Here is a 26,825-nt window from a genome sequence, read left to right as displayed (position 1 = left end):
TCATCTGTATAGCCCGGCACCAAGTATCCAGCATGCTGACGTACAGTACTATGCGAACGCAATGGACGCCCACCCAGCGATACAGGGGGCAGCATTCCAAGATTTCATGAAACACCCAAGGTCTCCTCCCCGTCGTTCGGTTCGCCTCCAAGTACAGAGCAGTAGGTCTCTGATATCGGGATGGGCCTGCCGATGAATGCAGAGACGGCTACAGTGGCAGAGGGGGGTGGTCAGACACACTCGGCCAACCGGTGCCCAACCCAGCACACCCTACCTATCTGAGTATGTACCCCAGACACGGCCAGAATACGACTGTGCCACCAAGGATGTCGCATCTGCTGCAAGTCTTGCACAGGGTGTGTATTGTTATTCTTTTGGCAATGCTACCGCAATAGGCCATACCTATGTATATGTAAGCACGTTCTTTTGCGGGACAAATGGAACGCCCACCCCCAGTCGTATAAGAAAGTGCAGTGATAAGACGCTGTCCAGTACCATCACGGTTAAGCGGTTTGCTTGGAAGCCTGCCTGTCTCGGTTCTCGCAGAGTATCTCCATGTTGACGGCGCAGACGCCTTAGAGCCTACGACATGGGGATCAGAGGCCTTTTGCAGACGCTCGAGGTCAAGCCGACAGACGACGAATACGAGTCTATCGCCACGAGCCGATGGGGCAACAAAGACGTGTATCCGATCCCAAGGGATAAACGGACATACGGATGGCTGTCATTCTATGCTTACTGGGAACCTGCGGGATATCTCTGTCTAGTTGGACCATCGGCAGCAGTCTCATCGGAATAGGTCTGACAGCCGGGCAGGCTTGCGGCGTCGTGGTGCGACACACCTGCTCCGCCCCCTATTTCTATCTTGCGCATGTGGCTGATCGGAGGGACAGGTCGTCGGATGCGTCATTGCGTCGCTGAGTTCCTACTTGAACGGGGCGGCAGGGACGATTCATCACCTTGGCTACGGGACACTTGCTCGGGCAGCCTTCGGTCTATGGGGCGCGTACTTTGTCGTCATGCTGAATGTGTTCCAGTCCTTCGTCTTCTATGGGACACAGATGTACTTTGGAGGTAAGACGCAGAAGATGACAAATGGCAAGTCTTGGTGCCGGAGGCTAACAACTCCCGTCACCAACAGGCATGGCTTTCGTCCTGATCCTGAATGCCGTCTTCCCAGGCTTCCTCCACATGGCCAACACTCTACCAGAGAGCGCGGGCATCACCACGCCTCAGCTAATCGGATTCGTGCTCTTTATCTTCCTGTACATCCCGGTCGTCTACTTCGTGCCGCCACACCAAATCCAGAGGTTTCTGGTCGCCAACTTGCTCATTTCTAGCGCCACGCTGTTCGGCATCATGGGCTGGGCAGTCCACGCGAACGGCGGAGCCGGCAACCTCGCGTCGCCCCCAGTCGTGATCTCCAAGTCCCAGGTCGGCTTCATGATGGTCCATGGCATCACCTCGGTCGCCGGGACCTATACCGGCGGCAGCGAACGCGTCAGCGACTGGACCCGGTACGCGAAGCACCGGAATTCGCCCACGCTGGCGCAGCTCACGGCGCTCCCTGTTACCGTAACACTGGTGGCTCTGATCGGCATCGTGACGACCTCGGCATGTGCCGAGATGCTGGGGCAGGTGGAATGGAACCCGATGATGATGCTCCAGACGATCCAAGTACGGTACTACACCGCCTCCTGCCGGGCCGGGACATTCTTTGCGGGGGTGGGACTCTTGTCGGTCACCGTGTTCATCAACTATACGCAGAACTGTGTCAGCTCCGGCATGGACGTGGCCATGTTGGTACCGCGCTACGTGTCGCGCCGACGGGGCTCCGTCATCTTCGCGCTTCTGGGGTCCTGGCCAACCCCTGGAGGTTCCTGACGCAGGCCACCACCTTCATCACCGTCCTGTCGTCCTTCGGGGTCTTCATGTCCCCGGCTGCGGCCGTCTTGGTGGTGGACTTCTGGCTGGTGCGACGGACAAAGTGGAACATCCCGGACCTCTACTCGCCGGGGGTATCTACTGGTTCTGGAATGGGGTGAACTGGAGAGCACTGCTGTCGTATTTTTTGGGCATGATATGGGCCTTGCCTGGCTTCATCATGGCGGTCGGCGGCCTCCCTATGGCAGAGGGCTGGTACCGTCTATACCAGACCTCCTTTTTCTTTGGATATGGCGTATCCGGAGGGCTGTACTACCTCCTTAATCTGCTGTTCCCGCCACCTGGACTGGGCGAGCAGGTAGACATCGATTTTTTGCCAGGGCCTGTCGTGTTGGGCGTTGCTGCAAGTCGCCACAGTTCGGACGATCGAGGAAGCGAAAAGCCGACCGGGCTTGCTGGCGAGAAAGTCTAGGTTGCCAGTCGGTGTAAGCGGCACTGAGAACAATATACACCGGCTTGATCCTAGATCCCAGGTCCCATAGACGGCGGGGCTTAGGGTACAATATATATTTATTAGCTGGAGTTGATACGGACTGGTTGCGTTTTGCCAATACTTATTCCTATTCTGACAGTAGCTCTTGAATTTGGCCTTCTTCCCCCTCGATTATTCATTCATCCGATCTGGGAAGGGGGAGCCGACGACGACAGCAAAAGCTACCAGGCCTTTGATGCCAGTTTATTCCCCCCAGGTCACAAGTGGTATGGCCAAAACTGTAAAGAAAAAAGAAAAAAAGACACGCCATAAAAAGAGCTCGTCCATGACGTCCTACATCGACCCCAACAATGGTCGTGCAACCAATCAGCCATAAGATCAGAAATCTGAGGAATTGAATCCCCTTGACATGTTGCAGCGGAAAAACCCATCCTTGAGAAACACCGTACAACAAAAGAGAAAAAAGAAAACAAAATGGGCATCTCTCTATCGGCTGCGCGCTACCTGGCGCCAGCCGCATTCCTCGTCGACTTTGCGGCGCAGCTCTACGGGCTGCTGAGCAGTCCCAACATGAAAGACGTGCACGATGCCAACATCTCGTTCTTCTCGCCGCTGCCGCTGTTCATTGCCTGCTTCTTCTTCCCGCAGCAGATATTCCAGGCGGTCTGGCTGTGGATGCTATGGAAGGCCAAGCCAGAGAACGTGGAGGAGGACCGCGCCCTGAGGCAGATGATAGACTACGTGCCCTACTATGCCGTGGGCAATCTCTGCATTGCTGGTGAGTCCCTCTCTTGGCCTTCGTCCGCTTCCTCCTGCAGACCGAAAAGGGAAACAAAGCCATTGACGCCGGCGTGGGTGCTGGAACAACAGCCTGGATGGTCGTCTGGAACCACTCCGACCTAAAGACCGCCAACGATTTCGTCATTGTCAACAGCTGCCTACAGCTCTACTACGTCTTCACGAGGTTGGGCCCGATGGATCTTGCCTCCTGGACTTCGGTCCTGACCCACGTCGTCTCCAAGATGTTTGCCGGCAACGGGCTGCTGGACATTCTTCACAACAGCTCGGCGGCCTACGCCGTCGGCCAAGCCCCGAACACGGCCGTCAAGGTCTTGACCGGTCTCGGCTTCGCCGCCTTGGCCTCCTGTAGCGACTGGATCTTCGGCGGATGCCTCGCCTACGACCTGATCGCTCTCTGGGTGGGCCAGCGCGTCTACGGAAACGTCGCCTGGAGCAACTTGCTTGGCGGTTACGTCTCTATCGTTGCTGGGCTTGTCGTGGTCCGCAACTGTCTCCGGTAAGTGGTTTCTCTCCTGTCGAGGTCCAAGTACAACACTTAGTCGGATACTGAACTGTTACAGACCCCCCTATGTGCGGCGGGAGGATTATCAGGCTCTCCATTGATCTATTGCCAGGCACTGGGCTACGGCTCACGGTTATGTGTTTGAACTGTCAAGAGAGGTGTGAAAATCCGTGCTCTGGTTGCATCCCAAATATGTATATAGTTTACGTGTCATTCTTTCTTTGCGATGGGCGCGAAGTCCTGTTTACCAATGACTTCTCCCTCGTATCCAACGGCCTTGGCGAAATCCTTGAGGAACGCCCACCTCGCCTGTTTCACCCAACCCTTCTTTGCAAAGTCGTTGGCTGGTTTTGGGAAGAAGTCTGCAACACGTAGAAACGTTTCGTCGTGCGTAGGAACAATGAGAAAGTTGTCGTACGCATCGACCTCTTGCAGCTTCTTGATGGACTCAATGGCCTCGGGGATGTCGTAGTGGACTTGCGGCGCGTTGGCCGGCTTGGCCGGCAGATAGAACGGCTGCTCCTTGCCATCTCGCAATACACTCTCGAACATGTCACCTGGGCAAGGCGTCGTGGACAGGCCGGTGAAGGGGTTGGGCGAGATGGAGGCGGGCAACGGCCGCCACGGGTGCGGTCGTATCTCCCCGCCGTGGTGAGCGGCGTCGCCGCCCATGACAATGAAGCTGTCGGGTTCCGTAGTGACCCGGGCCAGCCCGCACATGTGTCCGATTGCGTGCCCGGGCGTGTCGAGCAGGTAGAAAGAGCCATCTCCGAAGTAGTCAAACGCGGCAAACCTGCCAATCCTCAGCCCGGACGTGGCGAAGTCTATCTCCCTGATCTCACGGCCCGCCACGTCGGCTTGGTTGAAGGCCGCCGACGGATTCTCGGGGTAGCCGGGGAATATCATCTCCTTACATCCCGGGCCCACGACCAGCGCCGTCTCGGGCTCAAACGTCGACGGGTCACCTGTGTGATCAAAGTGCCAGTGCGACCAGATGACAGCCTCGACGGCCTTGGTGTCTACGCCGCCCGCGTCGAGAATCTCGCAGACGTGCCGTGGCACTATCGGCGTGTATCCACTGTCGCGAAAGCGCTGGACTAGAGGCGGGGGAAGGCTCTGCCAGTCCTTCTTGATCCCGAGGTCGAACACCAACGAGCGGCCGAGCTCAGGGTGCCGGATCAGGAAGGAGTAGCAGGGCGTGGCGAGCCAGTCATGGCCGGCGATCGCGGGCTCCACAAACCTCCACTAGTAAGTACATCGGCTTTATCAGCAAGGACATCCTTGATCATCTCAAGAGGCTCGGGCGGAGATCACTGCGTACTGTGTTGATGCCATGGATAATGCCGCTGCTGTTGATGATGGAGACCTCGACGGTAGAGGTGGACGTGGGAATATTCAGTTCCGGAAGCGAAGCCATGACCAAGTGGATATACTCGGACTTACACAGGCCCCGATACAGGGAAACAGGAAACAAATGGTTTCGAGGGGAAAAGAGAGAACAAGAAGCTGGTTACTGTAACCCTACGAGATAGGTTGGCGTTCCGATGCATTAGGGTGGAACAACCCCTCCGTCCTGTTATCGATTTATACTCCCGGCTAGTCAGACCGGAGAGGCGATCGCAACACCATTCCCGATCTGCTCGCCGGGTGACCTCGCACCCAAGGATACACTAGGCCGTTTTCGAGTGGCAGGGCTCAGCTGCGGGGATTTCAGATAAGCATGCAGTATTCAAGTAATCAACCAGCAAGTCCAAGCCCATGGTCAACCTTCTGCAAGAGAGGCACTGCACAGGACGAGCATTACATCACGGTCGAGATTTGCGATTTGCAAACCCAGACTATTTCCAGATGGTATATACATGTTGGCAAGCCCGCTCCCGTTCGAAGTGCCCTGCGACTCGAATCCCTGATTCCTCGCCACCTGATCTCCTAGTCCGGGAGGTTATTGATAGATGCCGCTCATAGCATCCATAGAACTCATTTCATTTGTATCTTGCGGCAATCCCGTAGGCCAAACCGGAAATTGAGACGAATCGGGCTGCTGCTGCAATGGCCCATTTCCTACTATGTCTGTCGAAGTAGAGTCCATGCCAAAGTCGAACGGCGGTGTCGTGACGTTGCCCGTCATGGTATTAATCATATATGAGAAATCGGCTCCCATCCCACCTTGGCCCCATTGGTTGGCAAAGTTATTGAAACCTTCTTGCACCGGAGGCTCGATGTTGACAGGGTTGCGAGGCTCGTGTTTGCCTTGGGCAACCAGGCCCATGATGGTTTTCTTGATGCGCTCGAACACGTCTCGATACTTGCGGGCCGAAGGATATCGTTCGGTGACAATGCTGAGGCGGCCCAGAGTTAGAAAGGCATTCCAGTGAGACGAAAAGCCTAGGAACCCCAGAATACTTACTACAACAACAGTTGACAGTCAGTTAGGGGGCCGTCTACACTGAGAAAACTCGCTGGAGCCAACCACGCACAGTATATCAAGGTCAGTCCTGCATCATGTCAGAATCGACGTCAACTGTTAGCTTCCGAGGTATCTCTTACCTGCCAAAAACACCGACTGTATACTCAAGGCCGAGAATCCGACCGGGAAAACGTGGTGTAGCCTCCTATAATCAGTAATGATTCCGGAACATGCATTGGCGCAAAGTTCGAGATACTTTATATTCATAGGCGATTTCGCAAGCCGAGGATAAAGCAAAAAGCGGATGCATCGGTAGTAATGGATTGTGTAGAATTCCGCGCCTTCATATGCAGCATTCTGTTGCTGAACGTAATTGGTTGCATCGTATGGAATAGCATCCTTCCAGGAGTTTAACCTGTCCAGGAATGCGTCGATTGTGGTGTCCGCAATGGTTCCTGGCTTGTCCACTCTGTATACAATGTGCTGAATCTCCGACTCGATCCGCTTGAGCCTGGTGCGGTGGATGAACGATGTCAGCGTTGTCGGCGGGTTAACGGGGATGTTGGATATGCGTGCGGACGCATGGCGCACAAGATCGTCGTCACGCGTGTCCTCGTTGATATCCAGAGGCAAATCTGCATCAATATCGTGGTCTGACAAGCTTGGCGGTCTGCCGATGGCAATGGATATATCACGATCCAAGAAGTAGGTTGTCCAGAACCGGCGCTTGTTCATCTCGGCCTCGACGCCCGGTAGCTGGCGCCTCGGTCGGCGATGCAGCCCCAGCTCAACGCATAGGCGCATGGCAGCGCCCACGTAAGTCCAGGCCCCCGGATCTCGCGGTGCTCTTGTGCAGTAGAGCGCCATAAGAAGCAAGTAGTCCACAGTACGCGAATTGCGAAGCTGAAGTAAGGAGTCCATATAACCGAAGGCAATGTTGTAGTGTTGCTCACTGAAGAAATGCCCCATCTCGCCAGCTGACTCTAGCCAGCGCCCACTGACTGCATATACCAAGTGCAGAATACTTTTATCGTATTCATCAGAAATACTATCGCGGTTGGCATGAAGTTCTAGCACTCGGGCAGTGTGTAGGACTGGGTAACGGGTCGCGATATGTCTAAACCAGCCCTCAAGCAGTCTGTGAGCAACATTCGGGCTAAGCATGGGAACGCCCACAAAATCGGACAGCTGGGCCGAGTAAACAGACTTGGGGGCCGGGTCGTCCTCATCTCCTACAATATGGCTGTCATGTTCGTTGGCTACGGAAGTTCTTTGGCTTTGTACGACCGAATTGAGGACACGCCCGATTGTGATGTTTGACGAGGCTCCAACGTAGTGACCCGAAGCAGACAGCGACAGGTCGCGCACAGCAATGAGAATGTCATTCTCATCGTCATCCGAATCTGGCTGCATGTAGTGTTGTGATGGCTGCAGCACCTGGCGACCGGGTGTTGGGAGGTGCGGCGATGACAGCACTGAACCGGCCGTCCCTCTCAAGTGGTCGGTTCCTGCGCCCATATGGCCCAGTGAGGCCAAGACAGACTCCAGCTCGGCCACTCGCTGCTCGAGTGCCTTGATGTAGAGTTTCTTCTCGCCCGCCGCCGGGATGAGAGGAACAATGTAGACACATTTGAGAGACAGCCGAGCGCATGATGCACAAGCCGGCCGTTGCCCATCACACTACAAGGGAATGAGCCAGCGAGTTAGCTTTGATACAATGGATGTCGGATCGATCGCACGAGGCGACTACCTTCTGCTTCCGCGTCTTGCAGCGCTGGCAGGCGAGGGCCACCCGGTCACGCTTGCCGGCTTTGCGTTGGGTTGGCGGAGCTTCCGTGGCGGGAGCGTTCGGCGAGGTGCCTTGGCCGGTCCCAGTGGTGTCCGGAGAGGATCCGGTGGCGTCCATTGCTGTGAGGGCCAATGGTGTGATATGGAGCGACGTGGTGTGAGGCGAGTAAGGAAGAGCTAGGGTTCCAGAGCAGGGATAGCATGCGGCTCTGCACGCCGAAGTCTGGAAGGTGTCGGATCCGCTTTGTGCCGGCAGCTGCCGATGGTCAAGAGCATGGGATCCTCTAAGCTCCAAGCAGAGGAACTCGGAGACGGTACGGTAGCTGACCCGTGTGCTGTTGGCAGTACGCGTTTACAAGCAGCGAACGGATGCCGATCTCGTCTGGGTCGTATAGTATAGTTCCGGAACAAGATGGCCGGTGGTGGATGGGTAAGTAAGTAAGTAGGCAGGCAGATATCGTCAATATGCCAAATTAGCAGGCAGCAGATAAGGCGGGGGTTAGCGACCCAGCGCTCGGTTGGGTGCTTGTTCGCCGCTCCTCACCGAGGTGGCTCCGCTCCCCGATTTTCCGCGGTGGCGAGATCTGGTGCAAGGCATACACACTCCCGCCCCCGTCATTCCATTCCCTTCCGATTTGTCACCGCTCTTGGTCGTAGTTGGCGATGAGACTCCTCCTGGTGGCACGCCGTGGTGGTAGATGATGAGCAAACGCAATAGAACCCTCTCATAATGGCAGGACCAGCTGATGCGATGCCAAGCTCGGTCTGGGGGACGCGGCCTGCACTGTAAGGCAAAGAGGATCGGGGTCAGGCCAGCACTGTCGGCGAAGCTTGGTCGTGGATGGATCGAGGTACCAGAGCGCCACGAATGCCGCCAATGCCGCTGCCACTTGGATCTGGTGGCTCCAAGATTGGGACTTATTCCCTTTGGCGTCCGCGGGGGCTGAGATAAGCTTTGGGAGCGGTGCTTGGGGAGTACCTTGAACTCGGGCATTGCTCAGGAAATTTCAGACAGACACGGGAATCTGCTGGCCATGGACCATGGACCATGGATCATGGATCATGGATCATGGGCCACGGGCACCGGCCCATGCTGCTGAGCATCAGGATCCCTACTGGTGCTACTGTGGCACAGGACCAAGGTGGACTCACAACATTTGAACGACCACTCACTCAAACGGTTGGTTCCCTGTGCTAAGTACCCAATCCAGATCCCCAGGTGGAGTTCGGGGTCACTTCACCGGGCATATGTACGAGTATGTACTACTGTGCACGTAGGCATGCTGGGTAAGCAAGTATGTCAGGAAGTAGGTATGCTGGGTACAGTGTCAGGTAGTGTGTAGGTATGTGGTGGATATGCAAGGTTGTCGTGGTAGGTAAGATCCAGATACAGCCTATCAGGCCCACCGTCCATCGTCCATCGTCCACCCATTGATTGAATGATATTTTTACGCCAATCACCGTGCTTGACTTGACGTGACTGCGCGGCACAGTCTCCCAGTCCCGATTCAGTCCCGATTCAGTCCCGTTGTTTCACCAGATTTAAGGTTCAAGCCTATCAAATGGGCGACATTGGACGACGGTCTGCGCGACGAAAAGCGACATCAGCGCGACTGGGACGGCGTCGATACGGCATCATCGGTCATGTCCAATCTGACGTGACGTTCGTTCAGTTTGTATGATTATAACCTCAATACGTGCAGTGTCTGTCGTACGTCTGGTGATCCATAGCATCAGTAGGTACGAATAGTACGGAGTACTGCACCAAATGTCGAGATAAGTAAGTCTGGTAGGTCTTCATTTGAACAAGTACCTACCTAGGCAGATACAGAGCCTGCCCTCAATTCCCCGCATCTGGTCTTGGCCCGCATCTCATCTGGGGCCCTGGAGGCTGGGGGTCATGGCTTATTAACGTGCATTTGATTTGACCTACCTCCAATGGCGGTACAGCCTGTTCGTACTTGCAATTCCGGTTTTATTCCCGGGTCAAGAATGGAAGTGCATCAATTGAAACGACTTGCCCCCTACATGCAAAGTACTAGGTATATGAATGTATGTATGTACCTCGCCCGAAATGAACGGCTCTGACCCGAACATGCCAGAAATCATAAAGGTTTTATGTAGTTGCAACACGGTTCTACCCATTTACATTTCATAAGCCCGTACGTAGACGTACTGCCATCTGCTGTTTTGCAGTGGAAGAACCGACTCCCGAGCCAGGTATGAGCCAGGTATGAGCCAGGTATATATCGCTCCGGCACAGAACCATCATGCTGAGTTCACTCGTCAAAGTAGCGGCAGTCGCTTCGGGATTGATCTCCCGCTAGCGCAACACCATCTCCAGCCCTTCCGCAGCCCTGTCTGCAATGACGGCCACGATCATGGAACGCCTCATTGAAAGCCTCGTTAGCAATTGCTCCGTAGCGCTGCTGCCTCTGATGCAACTGGGTCATACCAATCACTGCTGAGAGGTGCTTCTCGGAGCTGAGAACAGACAGCCAGACCGAGTGCTACAGGAGAGAGTAGCACGCCCAGCCATGTGTCTCCGTTCCCTGACGATGCACGCGCTTACACCGGCGATCAGCAAACAAATGGTCGGATTGGGCCCGTCTTTGCTGCGGTCGCGAGCCGATACTGCCGTCTGTCGCTCTGGTTCCCAAATACCTACCTATTAGATCGTCAGCCTGGAGATCGGTAGCCCGCCAAGCCGCGTTCTCTTGGGCCGGGGTATGGGTCCGTATTACCTCTCCCGGTGAGATGGGCAACACTTGGCCTCTACGGAAGTTACCCACAGCCAGGCCAAGGCATGATACCGAATGCTCCACTGGATCTGCCGCTCTGGGTTCTCTGCGGCGGTTGCGGGATCCGATACCTCCTCTCTTCCAGACACGTAATAAGTCTCACGGCCTAACGGCCATATCATGCACGACGGCATGCTCCTGCATCATTGGCCCGCCCCAGCGTACCCGACCCCGTCATAAGCGTGATCAAGATGGCCACCATCGCCAACACCAAGGACACCAAGAGAAAGTCCGCCATCTTGCAAGTCAAGTCCTTCGTCAATCGATTCTTGAAATATCACCGAGTCCGAGACCCGGCCTCGTCCATCTCCGGGCCAATGGACAGCACTGAGCTGCCCCCTACCATAGCCATTCTTGGTGCTGGCATCGGTGGATTGGCTTTAGCTATCGGCCTCGTTAAGCGTGGTGTCGCTGTTACGGTATATGAGGCTGCAGATGCCTTCTCTACCGTCGGGGCCGGCATCGGGTTCGGCCCCAACTCCCTGAACGCCATAGATTTGATCGACCCCCGCTTCCGCCAGGAGTACGACAAGGCCAAGACAGCTAATGAGAAGCCGGAGTTTGAGCACAGCGTATTCGATGCGCTGTATGCTGAAGATGGCTTTGGCACGAGGAGAGGATGGACAAAAGGCCTCATTGGTGCTCCGTACTTTACCAGGAGCAGCGCCCATCGCAAGGACTTGCTGGACATCATGGAGAAACTCATCCCGCCTGACACCGTCACTTTCAACAGGCGAGCAAAATCAATTGAGCAGGTTGGGTCCAAGGTCATCATCAACTTCTTCAATGGCGAAACGGTGACTGTGGACGCCGTCATTGGCTGTGACGGAGTGAAAGGCATCACGAGAGGGCTGGTTCTGCAGGATACTGCACCAGAACAGGTGAAACCGACATACTGCAACATGTACATCTACCGTGGTATCATCCCGATGGACGAAGCCAAGGAGATACTCGGACAACATGCCGGCGATGCCAAGTGGTTCATGATGAGGGAAAAGGGTGTTGCGATCTATCCCATCTCTCAAGGGAAAGAAGAGAACTTCGTCTTCTTCGTCACAGACCATAATCCCTGGAAACAAGGGGACTCTCCGGTAGCATGTACCAAAGAGGAGATGCTGGAAGATCTCGAGGGCTTTGACCCGAGGCTCTTGAAACTATTAGACTGGGCCAAACCTCTCAAATGGCCTACTTGGCACCACCCGCAAACAACAACATACTACAAGGGCCGTGTTTGTCTGCTTGGAGATGTCGCCCATGCATCGAGCCCCCCATCAAGCCGCTGGTGCCGGCCAAGGTCTGGAGGATGCTGTTGTCCTTGCCCACCTTTTGGCATTGGTCAAGACGCCCGACCAGCTTGAGTATGCCTTTGAAGTATACGACTCCATTCGGCGGCCGCGTGCGCAGAGAGTGGTTTCGACCAGTTTCGAGGCTGGCATTATCTACACCTGGTTGGATCCTGAGATCGGGGACGACATGAGTAAGATTGTGGAAAATGCCAACCAGCGACTCCACTGGATCTGGCAACATGATATCCCCGGTGACCTGGAGAAAGCCGAGAGCGAGTTTATGAGATTCGTGTCTTCTTCAAATTGCAACATCCAGACTAGCATGCCTGACAACAAAATCCATCCAGCGATGAAATCGAGCGAGATTGCCGCTTCATTGTCGTGAGCGAAGCACCTTTCACCCTGCTATTAGACAAGGCTTGTACCACTGCATTCTACATATATATAGGCCAGCTAGCTATATACTGGATATACCAACACACACACATTTATTACGTTACATATACGTAGCGGCTTATCAGTATCTCATCCACAACGTATTTTTGTATGAAGAGTATTCTGTTTGGAAATCATGTCATCATCACCAGCACGCTGCACAGATTGGGTTGAAACATAAGAGCGTTGGTTCTACCCTGATTTTCGCGACAAATTAGATGAGCATTTACCAACGAAGGGTTAATGCTCTTCCAAAAGGGAACCAAAACCATGAACCTTGTCCAGTATCCCATTCGTTCTATACGCATGCCAAACTGTCGCGGTGTTTATTGCGATGACCGGCTTCCGAAGCTCCTTTTCCATGTCCGCAGCAACCCTGGCAGCGGGCAGATTGGTCCCTGCTTGTAAAAGCGCATCAACCTCCGGAGCGTTGACCTTTCTGAAGGCATCCTTGATTGTGTCGGGGTCTACCTCCGCGATCGAGGTGGCTGTCTCGCACCGTAATCCGTGTATCATGTAGACTTGATAGCCTATTTGGGTGAAGAAATCGACAACCTAGCATCTCGGTTAGAATGCAGATAGGGCGACACGTCCTCGAAGAGAACTTGAGAGAAAGGGTGCATACCTGCTGGTCGCCAACGGCTTGGTATGGTGTGATGATGCCGATCCGTTTGGCGCCGTAGCAGTCCAGAGCGGCTTTGGCTGCTAGCGCACCGGTAGTGACCTGGAGGCCACCAGCCTTCTCGACCATGAAGTCTTCGAACTTCTTGGCACCGTCCTGGCCGCCCCAGAAGGTCTCTGCGCTCATGCCCATGACCATGTAGGTCGGCAGACATGCGCAAACGCGGCTCACCGCTCCGCCGATGGTCTCGCGCAACTGCTCGAGGAAAGCCACCATGGTCGCATCGTCCTTCAGGGACGGGTTGGTTATTTCAATGCGCCCACTATGCCAGGAGACGCCAGGGACTGTCATCCAGTTGAACTCGGCTTCGACCACGGTGTTGGTGGCGGGTCTTTGAGCTCATGCTCAGTCAGCTGCCATCCTTTCCACGAATGCGTAAACTCGTGATGTCGGTCATATGTACACTTACACTAACAGCCCAAATCTGGCCCTTGGGGAGACATAGCTCACGGGCGCTTGGATTGCGGTCGCCATTGTGTCCGGTGGTAAGAGTGGAAGCAGATGACCGGCCGGTAAGGAATCTTTTTCGTCGCAATTCAATAAATACCACACAGCTAAGGCTGAGCCTCAAGATCAGTATCCCAGATATCACGACATGTACAAGCCTCACACATACATACCGTCCTCGTGCGGTACGAGAAAACCTACCCCGCTATAAACTCATAGCCAGACTGCTCGCCCACCCACAAAGTGCACTGCTACATACGTAGTGAGTGACTTATCTGCATGCTGTACGGAGTATGCAGCATCGGGACCGCTGTAGCTTAGGACGAGGTATACGCCTCTTCGGATGGCAGGTGACCGGATCCTCTCTCCCGATGCACCAGGCGCTGCTCGGATTGGTTCGCGGATCGTTTCCCGGGTTTGCATTGCTTCCCAGTGGCATAGTGTGAACGCATCCGCCTTGGAGTCAAGTCAGTCGATTGCCAACTCCGAGCCCACACCAGCCCGTCCCTATCTGTGGATCCCCCTACCCTGGTCTGTCCCGTCTCGTCCCAATGAGGAAATGTTTCCTCGACTTGTGCTTACGAATGTTATCTTCACGCACGGAAAGCCTCAAGGAGACGACTCCGCTGATTAGTGCTCACTAGCCTGGTCCTGGCCTCTCTGCCGTCACCAGCCCACCACATTGCACCGGAAAGAAGACGAAGGGAGGGGAAAAGGTTGGAGCTACATGATCTACGCCAGGCCTGGCTGAAAGCGGCACGTCCCCAGAACTCTGTTCCCCACTTGTCTGTCAGCCATGGGCCAGTTCTTGAGTTCGTCCCAAGATCATGCGGTGTCTTGTTGCACCGCGTCCGGCCACTGAAGAGAAGCCGCTGATCACCCCTGGCATGCAGCTTCATTGCCGGCGTTCGCCCCCTACGGCCATCTATCCCAGGAGTGCTCTGTCGGGCCATGTATTCCTACCTACCTCGCCTCGTCCAGGTCGGCAATACCGGTGAACCGAGTGCCATCGCCGAGGCCACTGTGCCGTGTTGTATCTTGACAACTTAGGGCAAAGATGGAGGATGACTGGCAACCACACCACTTGCATCAAGCCGGGGGCCACAGGCGAGTTTATCTACACGGGCCAGGAGTCAGCAATGCTCTTAAATGCTGGGCCAATTCTCCTAACTCGCCTGATCTATCGAGCCTATCGAACGATTCCGTAATGCCCTTGGATCAATCGTAGGTCCTTTCGTGTGAGCCTTTCATGCTTACCTCGACTCAGTCATCCTCTGGCGTTTATTTACGCACCAACCCGGATTTTCTCATCGACGCCGCCGCCGCCGTTTCGGGACCTGCGGCGGGGAACGTTTGGTAACCCTACTCAGTACCCTGGCTGCCCCTTTGACGGGCGGATCTTAGGAAAAAATGGGAGACTCCATGCACAAGACAACGACAAGTGTGGACCGGAAACCATCAGAAAGGAGCAATGGCTCTATTACGAGCTCAGGCCAAGCCGCCGTGCTGGAAGCCGACGCTGCTCTGCATAGGAGACTGCTATGGAAACGCGATATCGTTCTTGTCCCCATCATGGGTGTCTTGTATACTTTGCTGTTCCTGGACCGAACAAACATAGCGAATGCGCGAGCATTGGGAATCGGATCCCCCACCGGACTGGAAGCATCGCTCCAGATGCCAAGCAACGGTTATAACATAGCCTTGGTGATATTCTACATCCCCTTTGTTTTGGCCGAAATACCGGCCAATTTGATCCTGAATCAGAACAAGATCCGGCCCGGACTGTTTCTTGGTGGACAAATGGCTCTACTAGGTGTGTGTGCCGCTTTTGGTATACGTCGGCTTCAATCTGGGCCCAGGCTAACCTGAACCCCTCGCATAGGCATCCTTGGAATGTGCCAGGGTCTTGCGAAGAGTTATGGAGGTCTTCTCGCCGTGCGGTAAGATCAATTCAACGTCACCTTCGATGTCTAAGTCTTATGGGATATTGACTGTATCATGGCTCTGCAGGTTCCTGATGGGTACGTTTGAAGCCTCCTCCCTGCCGGAGCTACGTATATGATCTCTATGTACTACACGAAAAAAGAAGCTGCTCTTCGGTTTGCATGGTTCTTCAACTTTGCACTGGCTGGCCCCTTGTTCTCGGGTCTCCTTGCCTATGCTATCCAGAATCTCGAGGGAACGGGTGGCTACGCCGGGTGGCGCTGGGTATTCATCATCGAAGGCTGTAAGTGTTTCGCATAGCTCCTGGAAAGAACTGGTGGATGGCTGGCAGGACTAACCTATCATCAATCGCAGTAATGACTGTTGTAATCTCGGTGCCAGTCATCATATTCTGCCCAAACTTCCCTCATCAAGCGCAGAGCTGGTTCTTGAAACCTGCCGAGCGTGAACACGTGCTGGCCCAGCTGGAAGCATCCCGAGGAGTCGAGACCAAAGGCTCGGCCTCGGACCAGGTCTCGATATGGAAAGTTCTGATAGATTGGCGCATCCACTTGTTCACCCTCTGTTTCTTCTGCTGCGATATCACGGCGGCCTCGGTGTCCGCCTTTTCGCCCACCATTCTGACCGAGCTGGGTTGGACCAACACGGTGGCGCAACTGATGACAATGCCCGTCTGGGCCTCTGGCATCATCTCGTCCTTTCTCGTTACTTGGCTGGCGTCGCGCCTGAATTGCCGGACCCCTTTCGTTCTCGGGGCCATCCTCTTTCAGCTCGTCGGATGGGTCATCATGCGGGTCTATGTGCCCAAGGCCGGTGTACGATACCTCGCGCTCTTCCTCATGTCCATTGGGACGTTCCCACAGATGCCGATTCTCATGGGCTGGCTATCTGCGAACCTCCGAGGGCGCAAGTACCTTGCCGTGGGCATGGCATGGATGATCGGGTTCGGCAACTGCGCCAACTTCGTCTCCAGCAACATTTTCATCAAGGCCGAGGCGCCACGCTATGTCACCGGCTTCACGACGGGGCTTGCATTTACCATTGTTGGATTCATACTGGTCAGCTGTGTGTGTATGCTCCTTGTGATGAAGAACAAGAAGAGGGAACAGCTGAGGTTGCAAATGACGGCTGCTGAGCGAGACAGCCACGATGAAGTCTACTTCAAGTTTGTCCTGTAGGTCTTTGAGGGGCTGCTGTTGGAAAGCACACTGCGAAACATCCATTGCCGCCTAATATCAAGCTGGATCCCTTTTATGCGGCGTATCTTATTCAATCGATTTCTAAAGGCCAATCCCAAGATGCCCAAATACTTTATCATGTTTGGGGTATTGGGTAGAAGTCAATCATCCCTCCTGCGGTTGTTTCTCCCTCCGTTGTGTCAAGTGGGTGTTGATGTCTACAATGCACGTTGTGTAGAGGCATATCAGGTGTACTTACTCAAGTAGGATCAAAAGGGTTTCAGAAGCCCATGCTGACGATCTGTTCAGGTCCGGCGTAGATGCATTGCCAATGCTTGATAGAGTCGGGGTGCCCAAGGCTTGCAGTGATGTAAGCGCCTCCTTCAATTGGAGACTGGAAGAAGCCGAAGAGCAGTCGCTGCTAGCCACATGTCTTAGGTAAGTATGTACTTACACAGCACGTTCTTCAGGTCTGATTACTCGACCGTGCATATAGATAGGTCGACAGAGTTCTCATGTTATGGAGTGTACCAGAAATGGACTCTGGACTCTGACCTCACCCGCCGTGGAAGCCTGACGAATGCCCACTTATCTCAGGATGTGCCTTCCCAAATGGCCATTGATGAAATCGCTGTCTGCCCACCTCCCTTACCGTTTATATGTACCTAAAGTAAGTACTTGAGGTGGGTAAGTACCTGTATGTACTTACCTTCCATTGATTCCTTAACTCAACATTTCAAGGCTGGTCCTTTTCGAGTGCCCAACCTACCTACATATACATTGACGTAATACCTACCTACCTAGGTATCTGCTTGGTGAGATTGGATCTGGGCCTTTGGCAGTTGACGCAGGTAAACATTGAAGTTGAGGGCAACATTGAAAGCTGTCTGGCAGCCTATTTCCTCGCTTGTTGTTTTCCAATCCCCGGATCCTTCAATCTGCGCACCCAGAGTCCTGAGCCTGGCCGGTAGACTCGAGCTCAAGCCTGCTCTCTGGATCTAATTTCTTGTCTTGGGTGTCCGTCATTCTCTATTCTATTCTTGTTCTTCCTGGCGTGGCATTTCCATCACCGCGTCAGGTGCTCTCACTGTGCTTGCCTGGCACCTCTGGTGAACAGCTCATCGTCTGGAGCCATCCTGCCTGAAGCCTTCCTTTCCGAAATTCACGGCCTGTTGACCTTTCCCACTCAACCCTCAATGGTCTGTGACTACCTCTACCTACCACATCACCACTCGACCAGTTGGCACTTGGCGATACTCATACATGACTGGCTGTACCTACCAGTGCCCCTTCTTGTCCACAGCAAGCCGCTCGGTATGTTTCCATCCATGTTTTGGTGGTGTATTCTCGCATATCTCCCGATCTCCCGTCTGGCCATCCTTTGGACCATCCGCCCCCAGACAGTCGAAACATTCCATTGGCATTCCTTTCACTGTTGCATACTAGCCCAGTGAAACTTCAGCTAATACAATGGGTTGGTGCTAGGTCTGAGTCTTGGCCACTGCGGCATGATCGACTCCCTTTTCAATCTTCGAGCAGCAAGAGTCCCGAACAGCGTCCCTGCATACAGCTGAGCTCCAACGCACTCGGACATAAAGGACCAAAGTCGCATCTTCTCCGTACACAAAGGAAGCTAGCCTTGCGCCGAGAAGCACCATAACGACTCAGTCTCGAATCACTCCTCTTCTTTACAGCGGTTTCCCCTAAAGTTGTCTTTCTCTGAATAACAAACCCTACACCGGAGCATCCACCAGCTCACCAACGATACAGGGCCGGCAATATCTCTGAGTGCCTCGTTATTACACACTCCAGCCAAACCACGTCGGTCTTTCCACACTCATCTGTTCAGTCACGACGCTCGATCGACAATACCTGGAAGGTCTCCTCTCCCAACATAGTATTCCAACCACGCCAACTTCACCGTCGGTCTTGAGCCACGCATTTTTGAAACGCTACAACAAGAGATCTTGTAGCACAGTTGTGAAGTTCTCGGCCGCAAGCTTTCATGGTCCGACCAACTTACAGATCATCGCCGTCTTCGATGCCCAATCAGCATATGAGTTGCTTTTGAGACCAGTTTCGAAACTACTTCGCATCCAACTGCCTGTAGGTCAATGCTGATACCATCTTTCAAACCAATCATCTCTGGTCATTGTTGCTCACCAAAGAGGTGCTCACAGATCTGAACGCTCCCAGGTCTTCCCGCACTTCAACATTAACAAGTGGTCATATGCTTCTCAGAGTTGTTCTACTAGAAGAGGTAAGTACGCGTCGTGTTTCATTATGCAGTCTTGCTTTTATTCCCATCCCGAGCCTATGGGCACATTGAAGGATCACACGTGCTGTGGACACACTTGTCTGTGTTAAGACCCTGCACGCATTACCCTTCACAGAGATGCAGATGAACCAACTGGAACAAGTCACGATCCCAGAGGACAAAGCTTTCAAGGAGAACCGGGTATTGTGTAGCGCCCATTTGACTAGCATTTGATGGTTTGGTTCGTATGGTTTCTGTGTTGGGCGCTAACGTGCTTGCGTAATCAGCACACGCATCAGGCCTTAACGTGGCTCGCTCACATTGTACTCTGGGGGAGGTTTTGAATTCAGCTACGATCTGAAGTTATTCTCCGTCCTAAGTTCCTATCCATCTGGAATCGTTCTGCAGGCCAGCTTCGGCCTTCCGTCTGATCCTCATTCATCTCGTGTTCATCCGTCCGGTCTCTACTTTGTTCTCAAGCCGACTATGGGTCTACTTTCGTCCAAAGCGGGCTACCGTCCGAAATCAGCAGCTGCAACAACGCAAAAATGTCTTTGAAGAAGCGTTCCGTGCCAGAATCTGGCTTTGATGACATACGGGATGAATCTCAGTCGGTGTTGGAAAGTACTCAGGTCGAGTCCGATTCGAACACCAATAGTATCCCTCTCACCTGTTTCATCTGCCCCAATAGCCCTCATTTTTCGGACATCTCTCACCTGCTAACCCACATCTCATCCAAGGGCCACTTACAGAACAAGTTCAAAATGGACATCGACAAAAAGACTGACCAGGGAGCTGCACGCAGAATGCAGCAGTTTGACTCATGGTACCAAGGAAATGGCATCGAGGATCTGCTCCGAGCCCGTAGCGATGCTCGTGAGCAGAAGCAGCGCACCAGCCAGAGCAGAAGGCCTGGAAGTATGACGAATACGAAAGTGAAGGCACCGACCAGCCATGGCAGTGGCAGCGTAATGAAGCGCGGTCGAGGTGTAAGTAGTTATCGAGCTCTTCTGAGTTGCCAAATGGCACAACTGTAAGGGCGTTTTATTGACATTGGCATAGGGTCAACGCAACAACATTATTCGTCCCAAGCCTCGGACGAGCAACATAAAGCCCGACTTCGATGAAGAGAGCGCCACTGTCGCAGATGGGATGCCTTTCTCCTATGGCTTACAATTTCCATTGTGGCACCCTGGCCATGATTCGCAGACATTCGGGCCCCCTTCCTACCCTGCAAGCATTGGCTTCCCGTTTTCGACAATGTTGAATGGCCCTGATTACTCCCAGTACAATGGTATAGCCAGCGGACACTTTGTCGAATACGAGGATGATGACGGCTTTTCCAACTACCAGGCTCCGTCCGATGAGGACGAGGATGTTGAAGACGAAGATGACGTCACCTCATTTCCTTCCGACAATACAGCCGATACGAGCCTGATCGGGATCCCGGATCTGCCAGAGGGATTGACCGCTGAGGACGCTCACAATGCTAAGTTCAAGAAGGGAGAGTGGCTGAAGGGCATGGACGTTTTCGATGCGGCGTCCCAGGAAGACCGTCGCAAGAGAAACCAGAGGAAGGATCCTTCTGTTCTGGCAAAAATGCAACTCAACTCGGGGCTCGTGGCCCAGACTGAGACGGTATGCGACTTGCATTTCAACAAGCAAAGAGAGCGCAATGTCTACGATGAACCATCTATTGATGGTAGTGGAGTAGGCAACTTCTTTCTGGTTACTATAAGACGGTACTAACAATACCATGTCAAGGACGAAAAGAAAGCATCTCGCACAGGAAGAGGCAGAAAACCTCGAGTTTCCAAGGCACCACGAGCCAAATCCCCCAAGCCTCGAGCCAGAAAGCCCAAAGCGACGCAGCTGCCCAAATCAGGTCCCGCTTCACGCGGCTCACGGCGAATTCGTGGTACCACCCGTGGCCGAGGTGGCCGGCCCGCTACCTTGGCATCTCGAGACGACGAAAATGCCGTACCGACAAACACTCGGGTTACCCGCTCTAGTCGTCTAAAAGCCGATGATCAAATCAAAGTCGAGCCCGAGGAACAGGTATACGGAGATGGCCCGGAGGACGTTTTCAGAGACTCGGAGGTTTCCAGCCGAGGTGAGGGTTGGCTCCCCTTTTTCGGAATGGCACAGAAACTCTGCAGATCCTAACTCCTTCTCAGCAGGCCACTTTGGATTTCCGTTCGGTCAGCGGCCGTGAGTCTACTGGCCTAAGATACTATGAGGACAGAAAGCTAACATTTTGCAGCAGCGACGGCCTCCCAGGTCTCGCATTGCGGCCTGGTCATCCGAACCTCAACTTGCTTTCACCAACACCTACCCACAAGGCGCAACACTCTCGCTTGTACAGCGGTAAAGAGAACGATGTTTTCGCCTTCCAACATGAGCCCGCATCGAACCCTTATCTTCCTTCTCTCAGTCCTCACGAGGGTAACTCGTTCAACCCGCTTTGCATACAGCCTCGAGACGGCGTCGGATTCCGCCCTTTTTCGCCGTACGAAGACGATGCAAAACCTATTACGAATGGGTTCCAGCCCATCAACGCCCACAATGGGCACAACGGTTACAACTCACTTCATTTTCCTTCTCGAGATACTCCATCGACGTTCCAATCTAGCCGCCACCATCACGACAATTTCAATATCTGAGTATTTCAGGCTGTGGCCAGGTGTTGCTTGACAATGATATCGGCCGGAAAGCTACTCAGGCCTGGTTCAACGCAACACTAACAGTGGGTCGCTAAGACGACCAAAGAACACAGAGGAGAGCTGGTGGAATTCCAGAGAAAGGAAGCCTTTGCGATTTCTCAACGTCTCTCCCCAGTCTCGATACATTGGAGCTTTCGATGGGTAGTGGCGCATGGTAAGCCCATTTTGAGAATACTTAGCTGCGACTTGGTCGACGACTCGTACTAATGCGAATTCCAGATAACCATAGCACATGGGCATCGGGATACTGTACTATTTGTTTTTCTCCTTAGTTATTTCTTTTTCGTATTTCCCTTACCACATGGCGCTATGTGGTGCATCATCCGGTAAAGGGGAGTCATATGGGCAGGCCTCGGACAGAGGGCACACTACCCGGGGATACCAGGTGAGGATGTCCTTATTAGACATTTGCGCCTTCATCATAGCTGTATATTAGTCGCATAAAGATTTACACTTCTCACTATCATTCCCTCTTATGTTGGATTTCCATGCTGTCCCTGAACGATAATAAGGTGATGATACAATTGGCACTGCGCTGGCCTGAACGGCTACAACTGCTCTATACTAGACACTAGCTGGTCAAGCTGGTCATCCCCGTCGGATTGTAGCACATCGGCCAGCAGTCGGACTGTTCCATGCAACCTGCGCTTTGCGACTTCATTCTCGAGCTCCCTCGACTTTTTCGCTGCCACGTCCATTACTTTCCATGGGACTCGCGCAAGTCTTGCCACATTCAAACCGTAAGACCGGTGAGCAACTCCATCAGCTACTTCATACAAGAACGTGATTTCTTCATCCAAGCCAGACGAAGCTTCGTCTGTATCCTCCATTGCGGACTCGTCCATGACGCGCCCGCTCTTGGTAGCCTCAAAACGCATATGCACGTTCCTTATCCGGCCCTCGAGACTATCAGCAACACGACTTAGACTCTGGTAATGCGTAATGAACAACGTTAGGCACTTGTTTTCTTCAACAACCTGCTGTAGCACAGCCTGTGCGATAGCAGCACCGTCGTGGGTACTGGTGCCACGGCCTAGCTCGTCGAGGATGACGAGGCTCCGCGGCGTCGCGGCGCGCAGGATGTGGGCCGTCTCCGAGACCTCAACCATGAAGGTACTCTCGCCGGCGAACAGGTTGTCACGGGCACCCATGCGGGTGTGGATGGCGTCGGTGAGGGTGAGTTTGAGGGCGTCGGCCGGTACGAAGGAGCCGACCTGGGCCAGCAGTACGAGGAGGGCGACGGCGCGCACGTAGGAGGACTTGCCACCCATGTTGGGGCCGGTGATGAGCTGGGCCAGGGGGCCCGGCGCTGCTAACGTGGTGGTGAAGGGTATGTAGGATGTGGTCAGTGTCTGTTCGGCGATGGGGTGGCGGCCGTTTTTCACAGATATTGTAGGCGGGGAGTCGGAGGGCAGGAAGGTAGGTTTGGAGTAGCCGGGCAGGGCGGCCACTTTGGACAAGGAGAGCAGGCAGTCCAGCGTCGCTAGGCCCGAGACGGCATCGCGTAGCGGCTGGTAGTCGGCGGCAACGGTGGATAGGAGCTCGGCAAAGGCCGCATCACAAGCAGCAGCCAGCGCTTCCTTGTGTTGGTCGCGTTCCGAAATCAACCGGACGACCTCGGGCGTGTGGAACCGTGACAACTTCTTCGTTCCGCTGATCTTCATCCACGATGCCGGGACTTTCTTCAAGTCGGTATTGGCCACTTCGATCAGATACTCGATACCTGCCACGGTGGCGTATTGCACGGGTGATTTCTTGCCGAGTACTTCGGCTGCTGGTTGGCGATGAGCATCCAGTTCCTGCTCCACCGACGCGATCCCTAGCTTGTGGTCGGTGATGGCGTCCGTCTCCTCGGTCTCCCGAAAGAAGGTGTACTTGTCATCTTTACGCGCCGCCTCGGCGTTGATGCGATCCAGATATGACAGTACCGAGGGTAAGATGGCTGGAAGCGAAGCGATGGCTTTACTGATCGCCGGGGAGGCAAAGTCTGTGGTGGTCCGTTGTTGAGAGTATTGGACGGCGATTTTCTGGAGTGTCTGGAGCACAGCCAATAGCTCCGGTCGAGTGCACTTGCCATAGTAGATACGAATCAAGCTGCGTTCCAGATCTGTCCTGATATTCACCAGCAGATTCTGCAGCTGGTCAACTTTAGGCGAGTTCTGGTTGTTGAGCAGTTCCTCTACCGCCGCCACGCGCTCCTCGAGCTGGCCTTGGTCCAATAGGGGTCTACCCATCCATTTGCGTAGAAGGCGTTTGCCAAACCTGGTGAGAGTCTTGTCCAAGGCCCAGAACAGGCTGCCTTTCTCGGCCTGGTCCGTTTGGTTTCGGTACACCTCGAGGCTCTCCAATGTCGTACCATTGATCAACATGTGAGAGCGAGTGCTGAAGGACTGAAAGTACTTTGTAAGATCAAATATGTGCTCCAAGCCATATTCTTTCAGATGGTTGATCATAGAAGAAAGGCAGATGGTTACAGGTTCTGGGAGCTTGAGGACCTTGTCGAGCAGAGAGCTGGCGTGCTCGTTGTTTTCGCTCCCCTTGAGTTTGTCCGCGTAAAACTGTGTGACGTGCGAGTAGGCTTCTGCGGAAGCCGTCTTCGACTTGGGTAGCTTTTCGACACGACTTCGGTCTCCGAAGACATTGGTGCCACTGGACAAGTGCTTCACCAGCTTATCCGTGGCTTTGGTAAGCTCGCCGACAATGAGGAACTCGCATGGAGAGATGTGGAGCAACCGCGTCTCGATCTCGCTACGCATGAAGCCATCTTCGAAACTATCGTATATGATGTCGCCAGTAGCGGGCTGAACGGCAATGATACCGACATCGACCTTTTCGTCCGTGCCACCACCCTTGGCCTTGGATTCGGTGATGCAAAGTAAGTACCCGCCAGAAGGCGAACTTCCCTGTTCGAGCTCGCCGATCTCATCGACATAGGTCCCCTTGGTGTAGACATTGGTCAACTGTCTTACAAAGGGCGCATTTCTGTTGTCTCCGGCTTTCTTGAGGGCTGCCGTCTCGATCTGCCGGATGACTCCGACTTTGTGCCCAGCGGCCACCAGGCGTTTGGCGTGCACTGGAAGTCGCGGTACGGGTATGCTGGCCGAGGCAAACCGATCGAGGTGTGCCTCCGACGGATGCTCATCATACCGCATTTTCCCTGGTATGCAGACGATGCTAAGCTCTTTGGCGGCTATGCGAGCATCTTCACCAAAGAAGCGAAATTTGTAGCCCACTTCCATGATCAAAAGGGTGTCCATGTTCTTCCGCTTGATGGCCAGAAACTGCTCCTCCATGGGGGTGAGCTTGCCCGTCTTTGCCCCCCTTTTCCGACCCTTCGGCGCTGGACGCTGCTCCTCCTCATCTTCTTCGGCATCCTCGGCGTCCTCCGGGTTGGTCTGTTCGTCGTTGGTCTGCCACACCCGTCCCCTCAAGCTATCTGGGCGGCCGAGCTTCTTGACGAATTTGGCATGCAACTCTGCCTTGCGTCTTTTCTCTGCGGCATCATCTCCGTCATCTTCCGTCTGCAAGCCACTCTGTGAAGCCGATTCATCGTAGATGTAGCGCTCTGTTCGCGCAGTGGAGGGCTTGGCAGTGCTCTTGGAGTCGGACTTGGTGGCCGATGGTGAGGCAGCCTGGGGCGAGGTCGGCTGGGGAGAGGTCGGCTGGGCAGGTGCGGTCGGGGGGGCTTGGATCGCTTTGTGGGGGTTTCGTTTTCGCCATCGGATGCTGGATCCAATGATCGTTTTTTGGAGCTGCTCCCTTCGGATGCCTGACTGTGCTGGGCTTTCCAGATGGCGTTGAGGCCGTTGACGCTCTTGGGAGTGAAGAAGCTGGTAAGGGCTTGCTGCTTCTTCTCCTTCCCTGCACCCGCCATCTTGTCGCACTTGGTACTGGCTAGACCGCCAGCAAATGCAAGTCGGTTAGGAAGAGGCCGAGGGTGGGTGTATTTGGAAATGAGAGGCGAGGATTTGATGATGATATCGGATTGGCTCGACCTCAGTGAAGTAAGTGGTGACGTGAGTGACGTCGGGTGAGCGCGACCTGCTTAACGCGCTTTCCACGATTGGAGACGCGTAAAGCTAGGTTAAGTCATTGCCTAACAAAGGTAGGTACATACCTTTCGGTAGATTAGGTAGGTACCTAGGTGGGTCTGGGGGGACCAAGACTACTGTACATACCGCCCAACGGGTACCTAAGAGGACTGGAGGGCACCTAAGACGTGCTAAGACCAGGGGCTAGCCGGTACCTGAACAGTGCCTGCATCTCGATTAACCCGCTAACCTAATTCTGTACCGATAGATAGGTAGATGGAGATCAGCCTGCTTGCCACGCTGCCTTCAAACTCCAAGACGCCTTGCGGAATGGCGTTTCCGGCCCAGAGCATTGGGAGATGGCAGCCATTGCCCTTCTCTTTGTCCCTGGCCAATGGTTGACCACCTTCGCCATGCACAGCCGTCTGTGTTTGTCTTGCCAAGAGCGACGACACCCTCTCTATACGGCGAGTCAGGTGCCTGCTTTACCCTGCATTGCCCCCAGCGTTATTGGGGCGGCCTATCGCGAAACACTTGGCAGCTGGCAATAGATTGCTTCTCGGAAGTCCTTGTCGGCACCTCTGTACCGCGGTGCAGACTTGCTCCAACGGGCCCATGGCCGTTCTGGGCAGTCCTCCGTGGAGCAAACATCCACCGCCGTGCCCAGCTCACTGACGATCGCCTGATGAGCCAGCCAAGAGAAGCCCTTCATCTATACGCAATCAACGCTCAAGCCACCGTACTATCGCAAGGGCATTTAGCCGCCGGGAAATCGTCGACATAGTCCATCAGTCAGCATGCAGCTGCGGTTCCTATAGCTTGGCAGACTGCAACTCTATAGCTTGGCTCCCCAATCACCCAACCTACATCCCACAATTGCAATCTATACCCCACAAATGCCGGTAGTCGTACGCCACAGGATCGCCATGGGAATTGCCCTTCGTGTGAGCTCCCGGAAGCTCAAGCATGCATTATTATTAGGGATAGTGGCATGAGGCTGGCATGGTGAGGGGTGTGTAGGCCTCGATAGGGCTCCCCGGGCATATAAGAAGCCTCATGATCGCCAGCGGCCTGAACAAGAAATGATTCTCACCAGACACGCCCTTCAAGAATCCGGTAGTCTTCACCATCACTCATCATGGTCTCCTTCACTGCTCTCGCGCTCG

General features: G+C 54.1%; 10 protein-coding genes across 10 annotated transcripts; 6 read left to right on the top strand and 4 right to left on the bottom strand.

Moving 5' to 3' along the window:
- Window positions 1–1,019: 1,019 nt before the first annotated feature.
- Window positions 1,020–1,884, top strand: PG997_003979 (uncharacterized protein; the record flags this gene model as incomplete). The annotated part of the gene is made up of 2 exons (XM_066808294.1): window positions 1,020–1,074; window positions 1,142–1,884. The coding sequence occupies 2 exons, from the start codon at window positions 1,020–1,022 to the stop codon at window positions 1,882–1,884; spliced, it is 798 nt and encodes a 265-aa protein (XP_066671912.1).
- A 967-nt stretch (window positions 1,885–2,851) lies between these two features.
- On the top strand, window positions 2,852–3,678 carry PG997_003978 (uncharacterized protein; the record flags this gene model as incomplete). The annotated part of the gene is made up of 2 exons (XM_066808293.1): window positions 2,852–3,155; window positions 3,215–3,678. The coding sequence occupies 2 exons, from the start codon at window positions 2,852–2,854 to the stop codon at window positions 3,676–3,678; spliced, it is 768 nt and encodes a 255-aa protein (XP_066671911.1).
- A 212-nt stretch (window positions 3,679–3,890) lies between these two features.
- On the bottom strand, window positions 3,891–5,097 carry PG997_003977 (Metallo-hydrolase/oxidoreductase; the record flags this gene model as incomplete). The annotated part of the gene is made up of 2 exons (XM_066808292.1): window positions 3,891–4,925; window positions 5,002–5,097. 2 exons carry the CDS (start codon window positions 5,095–5,097, stop codon window positions 3,891–3,893), a joined length of 1,131 nt encoding a protein of 376 aa, XP_066671910.1.
- Window positions 5,098–5,622: 525 nt separating this feature from the next.
- Window positions 5,623–7,993, bottom strand: PG997_003976 (uncharacterized protein; the record flags this gene model as incomplete). Its single annotated transcript, XM_066808291.1, has 4 exons — window positions 5,623–6,086; window positions 6,158–6,175; window positions 6,228–7,767; window positions 7,838–7,993. The coding sequence occupies 4 exons, from the start codon at window positions 7,991–7,993 to the stop codon at window positions 5,623–5,625; spliced, it is 2,178 nt and encodes a 725-aa protein (XP_066671909.1).
- A 930-nt stretch (window positions 7,994–8,923) lies between these two features.
- On the top strand, window positions 8,924–9,537 carry PG997_003975 (uncharacterized protein; the record flags this gene model as incomplete). The annotated part of the gene is made up of 2 exons (XM_066808290.1): window positions 8,924–9,017; window positions 9,416–9,537. The coding sequence occupies 2 exons, from the start codon at window positions 8,924–8,926 to the stop codon at window positions 9,535–9,537; spliced, it is 216 nt and encodes a 71-aa protein (XP_066671908.1).
- Window positions 9,538–10,867: 1,330 nt separating this feature from the next.
- On the top strand, window positions 10,868–12,347 carry PG997_003974 (uncharacterized protein; the record flags this gene model as incomplete). Its single annotated transcript, XM_066808289.1, has 2 exons — window positions 10,868–11,903; window positions 11,953–12,347. 2 exons carry the CDS (start codon window positions 10,868–10,870, stop codon window positions 12,345–12,347), a joined length of 1,431 nt encoding a protein of 476 aa, XP_066671907.1.
- Window positions 12,348–12,637: 290 nt separating this feature from the next.
- PG997_003973 (maleate isomerase) lies at window positions 12,638–13,553 on the bottom strand (the record flags this gene model as incomplete). Its single annotated transcript, XM_066808288.1, has 3 exons — window positions 12,638–12,952; window positions 13,023–13,410; window positions 13,489–13,553. The coding sequence occupies 3 exons, from the start codon at window positions 13,551–13,553 to the stop codon at window positions 12,638–12,640; spliced, it is 768 nt and encodes a 255-aa protein (XP_066671906.1).
- Window positions 13,554–14,936: 1,383 nt separating this feature from the next.
- Window positions 14,937–16,648, top strand: PG997_003972 (MFS general substrate transporter; the record flags this gene model as incomplete). The annotated part of the gene is made up of 5 exons (XM_066808287.1): window positions 14,937–15,339; window positions 15,409–15,466; window positions 15,537–15,547; window positions 15,613–15,753; window positions 15,825–16,648. The coding sequence occupies 5 exons, from the start codon at window positions 14,937–14,939 to the stop codon at window positions 16,646–16,648; spliced, it is 1,437 nt and encodes a 478-aa protein (XP_066671905.1).
- Window positions 16,649–19,453: 2,805 nt separating this feature from the next.
- Window positions 19,454–21,568, top strand: PG997_003971 (uncharacterized protein; the record flags this gene model as incomplete). The annotated part of the gene is made up of 5 exons (XM_066808286.1): window positions 19,454–19,894; window positions 19,968–20,615; window positions 20,670–21,018; window positions 21,065–21,116; window positions 21,169–21,568. 5 exons carry the CDS (start codon window positions 19,454–19,456, stop codon window positions 21,566–21,568), a joined length of 1,890 nt encoding a protein of 629 aa, XP_066671904.1.
- A 608-nt stretch (window positions 21,569–22,176) lies between these two features.
- On the bottom strand, window positions 22,177–25,502 carry PG997_003970 (DNA mismatch repair protein Msh3; the record flags this gene model as incomplete). The annotated part of the gene is made up of 2 exons (XM_066808285.1): window positions 22,177–25,322; window positions 25,403–25,502. 2 exons carry the CDS (start codon window positions 25,500–25,502, stop codon window positions 22,177–22,179), a joined length of 3,246 nt encoding a protein of 1,081 aa, XP_066671903.1.
- Between the last annotated feature and the right edge of the window lie 1,323 nt (window positions 25,503–26,825).

Source organism: Apiospora hydei, assembly GCF_038363865.1.
Source record: "Apiospora hydei strain CBS 114990 chromosome Unknown utg000004l_segment0_segment0, whole genome shotgun sequence".
In the NCBI taxonomy this organism is placed as follows: domain Eukaryota; kingdom Fungi; phylum Ascomycota; class Sordariomycetes; order Amphisphaeriales; family Apiosporaceae; genus Apiospora; species Apiospora hydei.
Note: the sequence above shows the minus strand (reverse complement) of the source record. Positions and strands in the feature narration are given on the sequence as shown.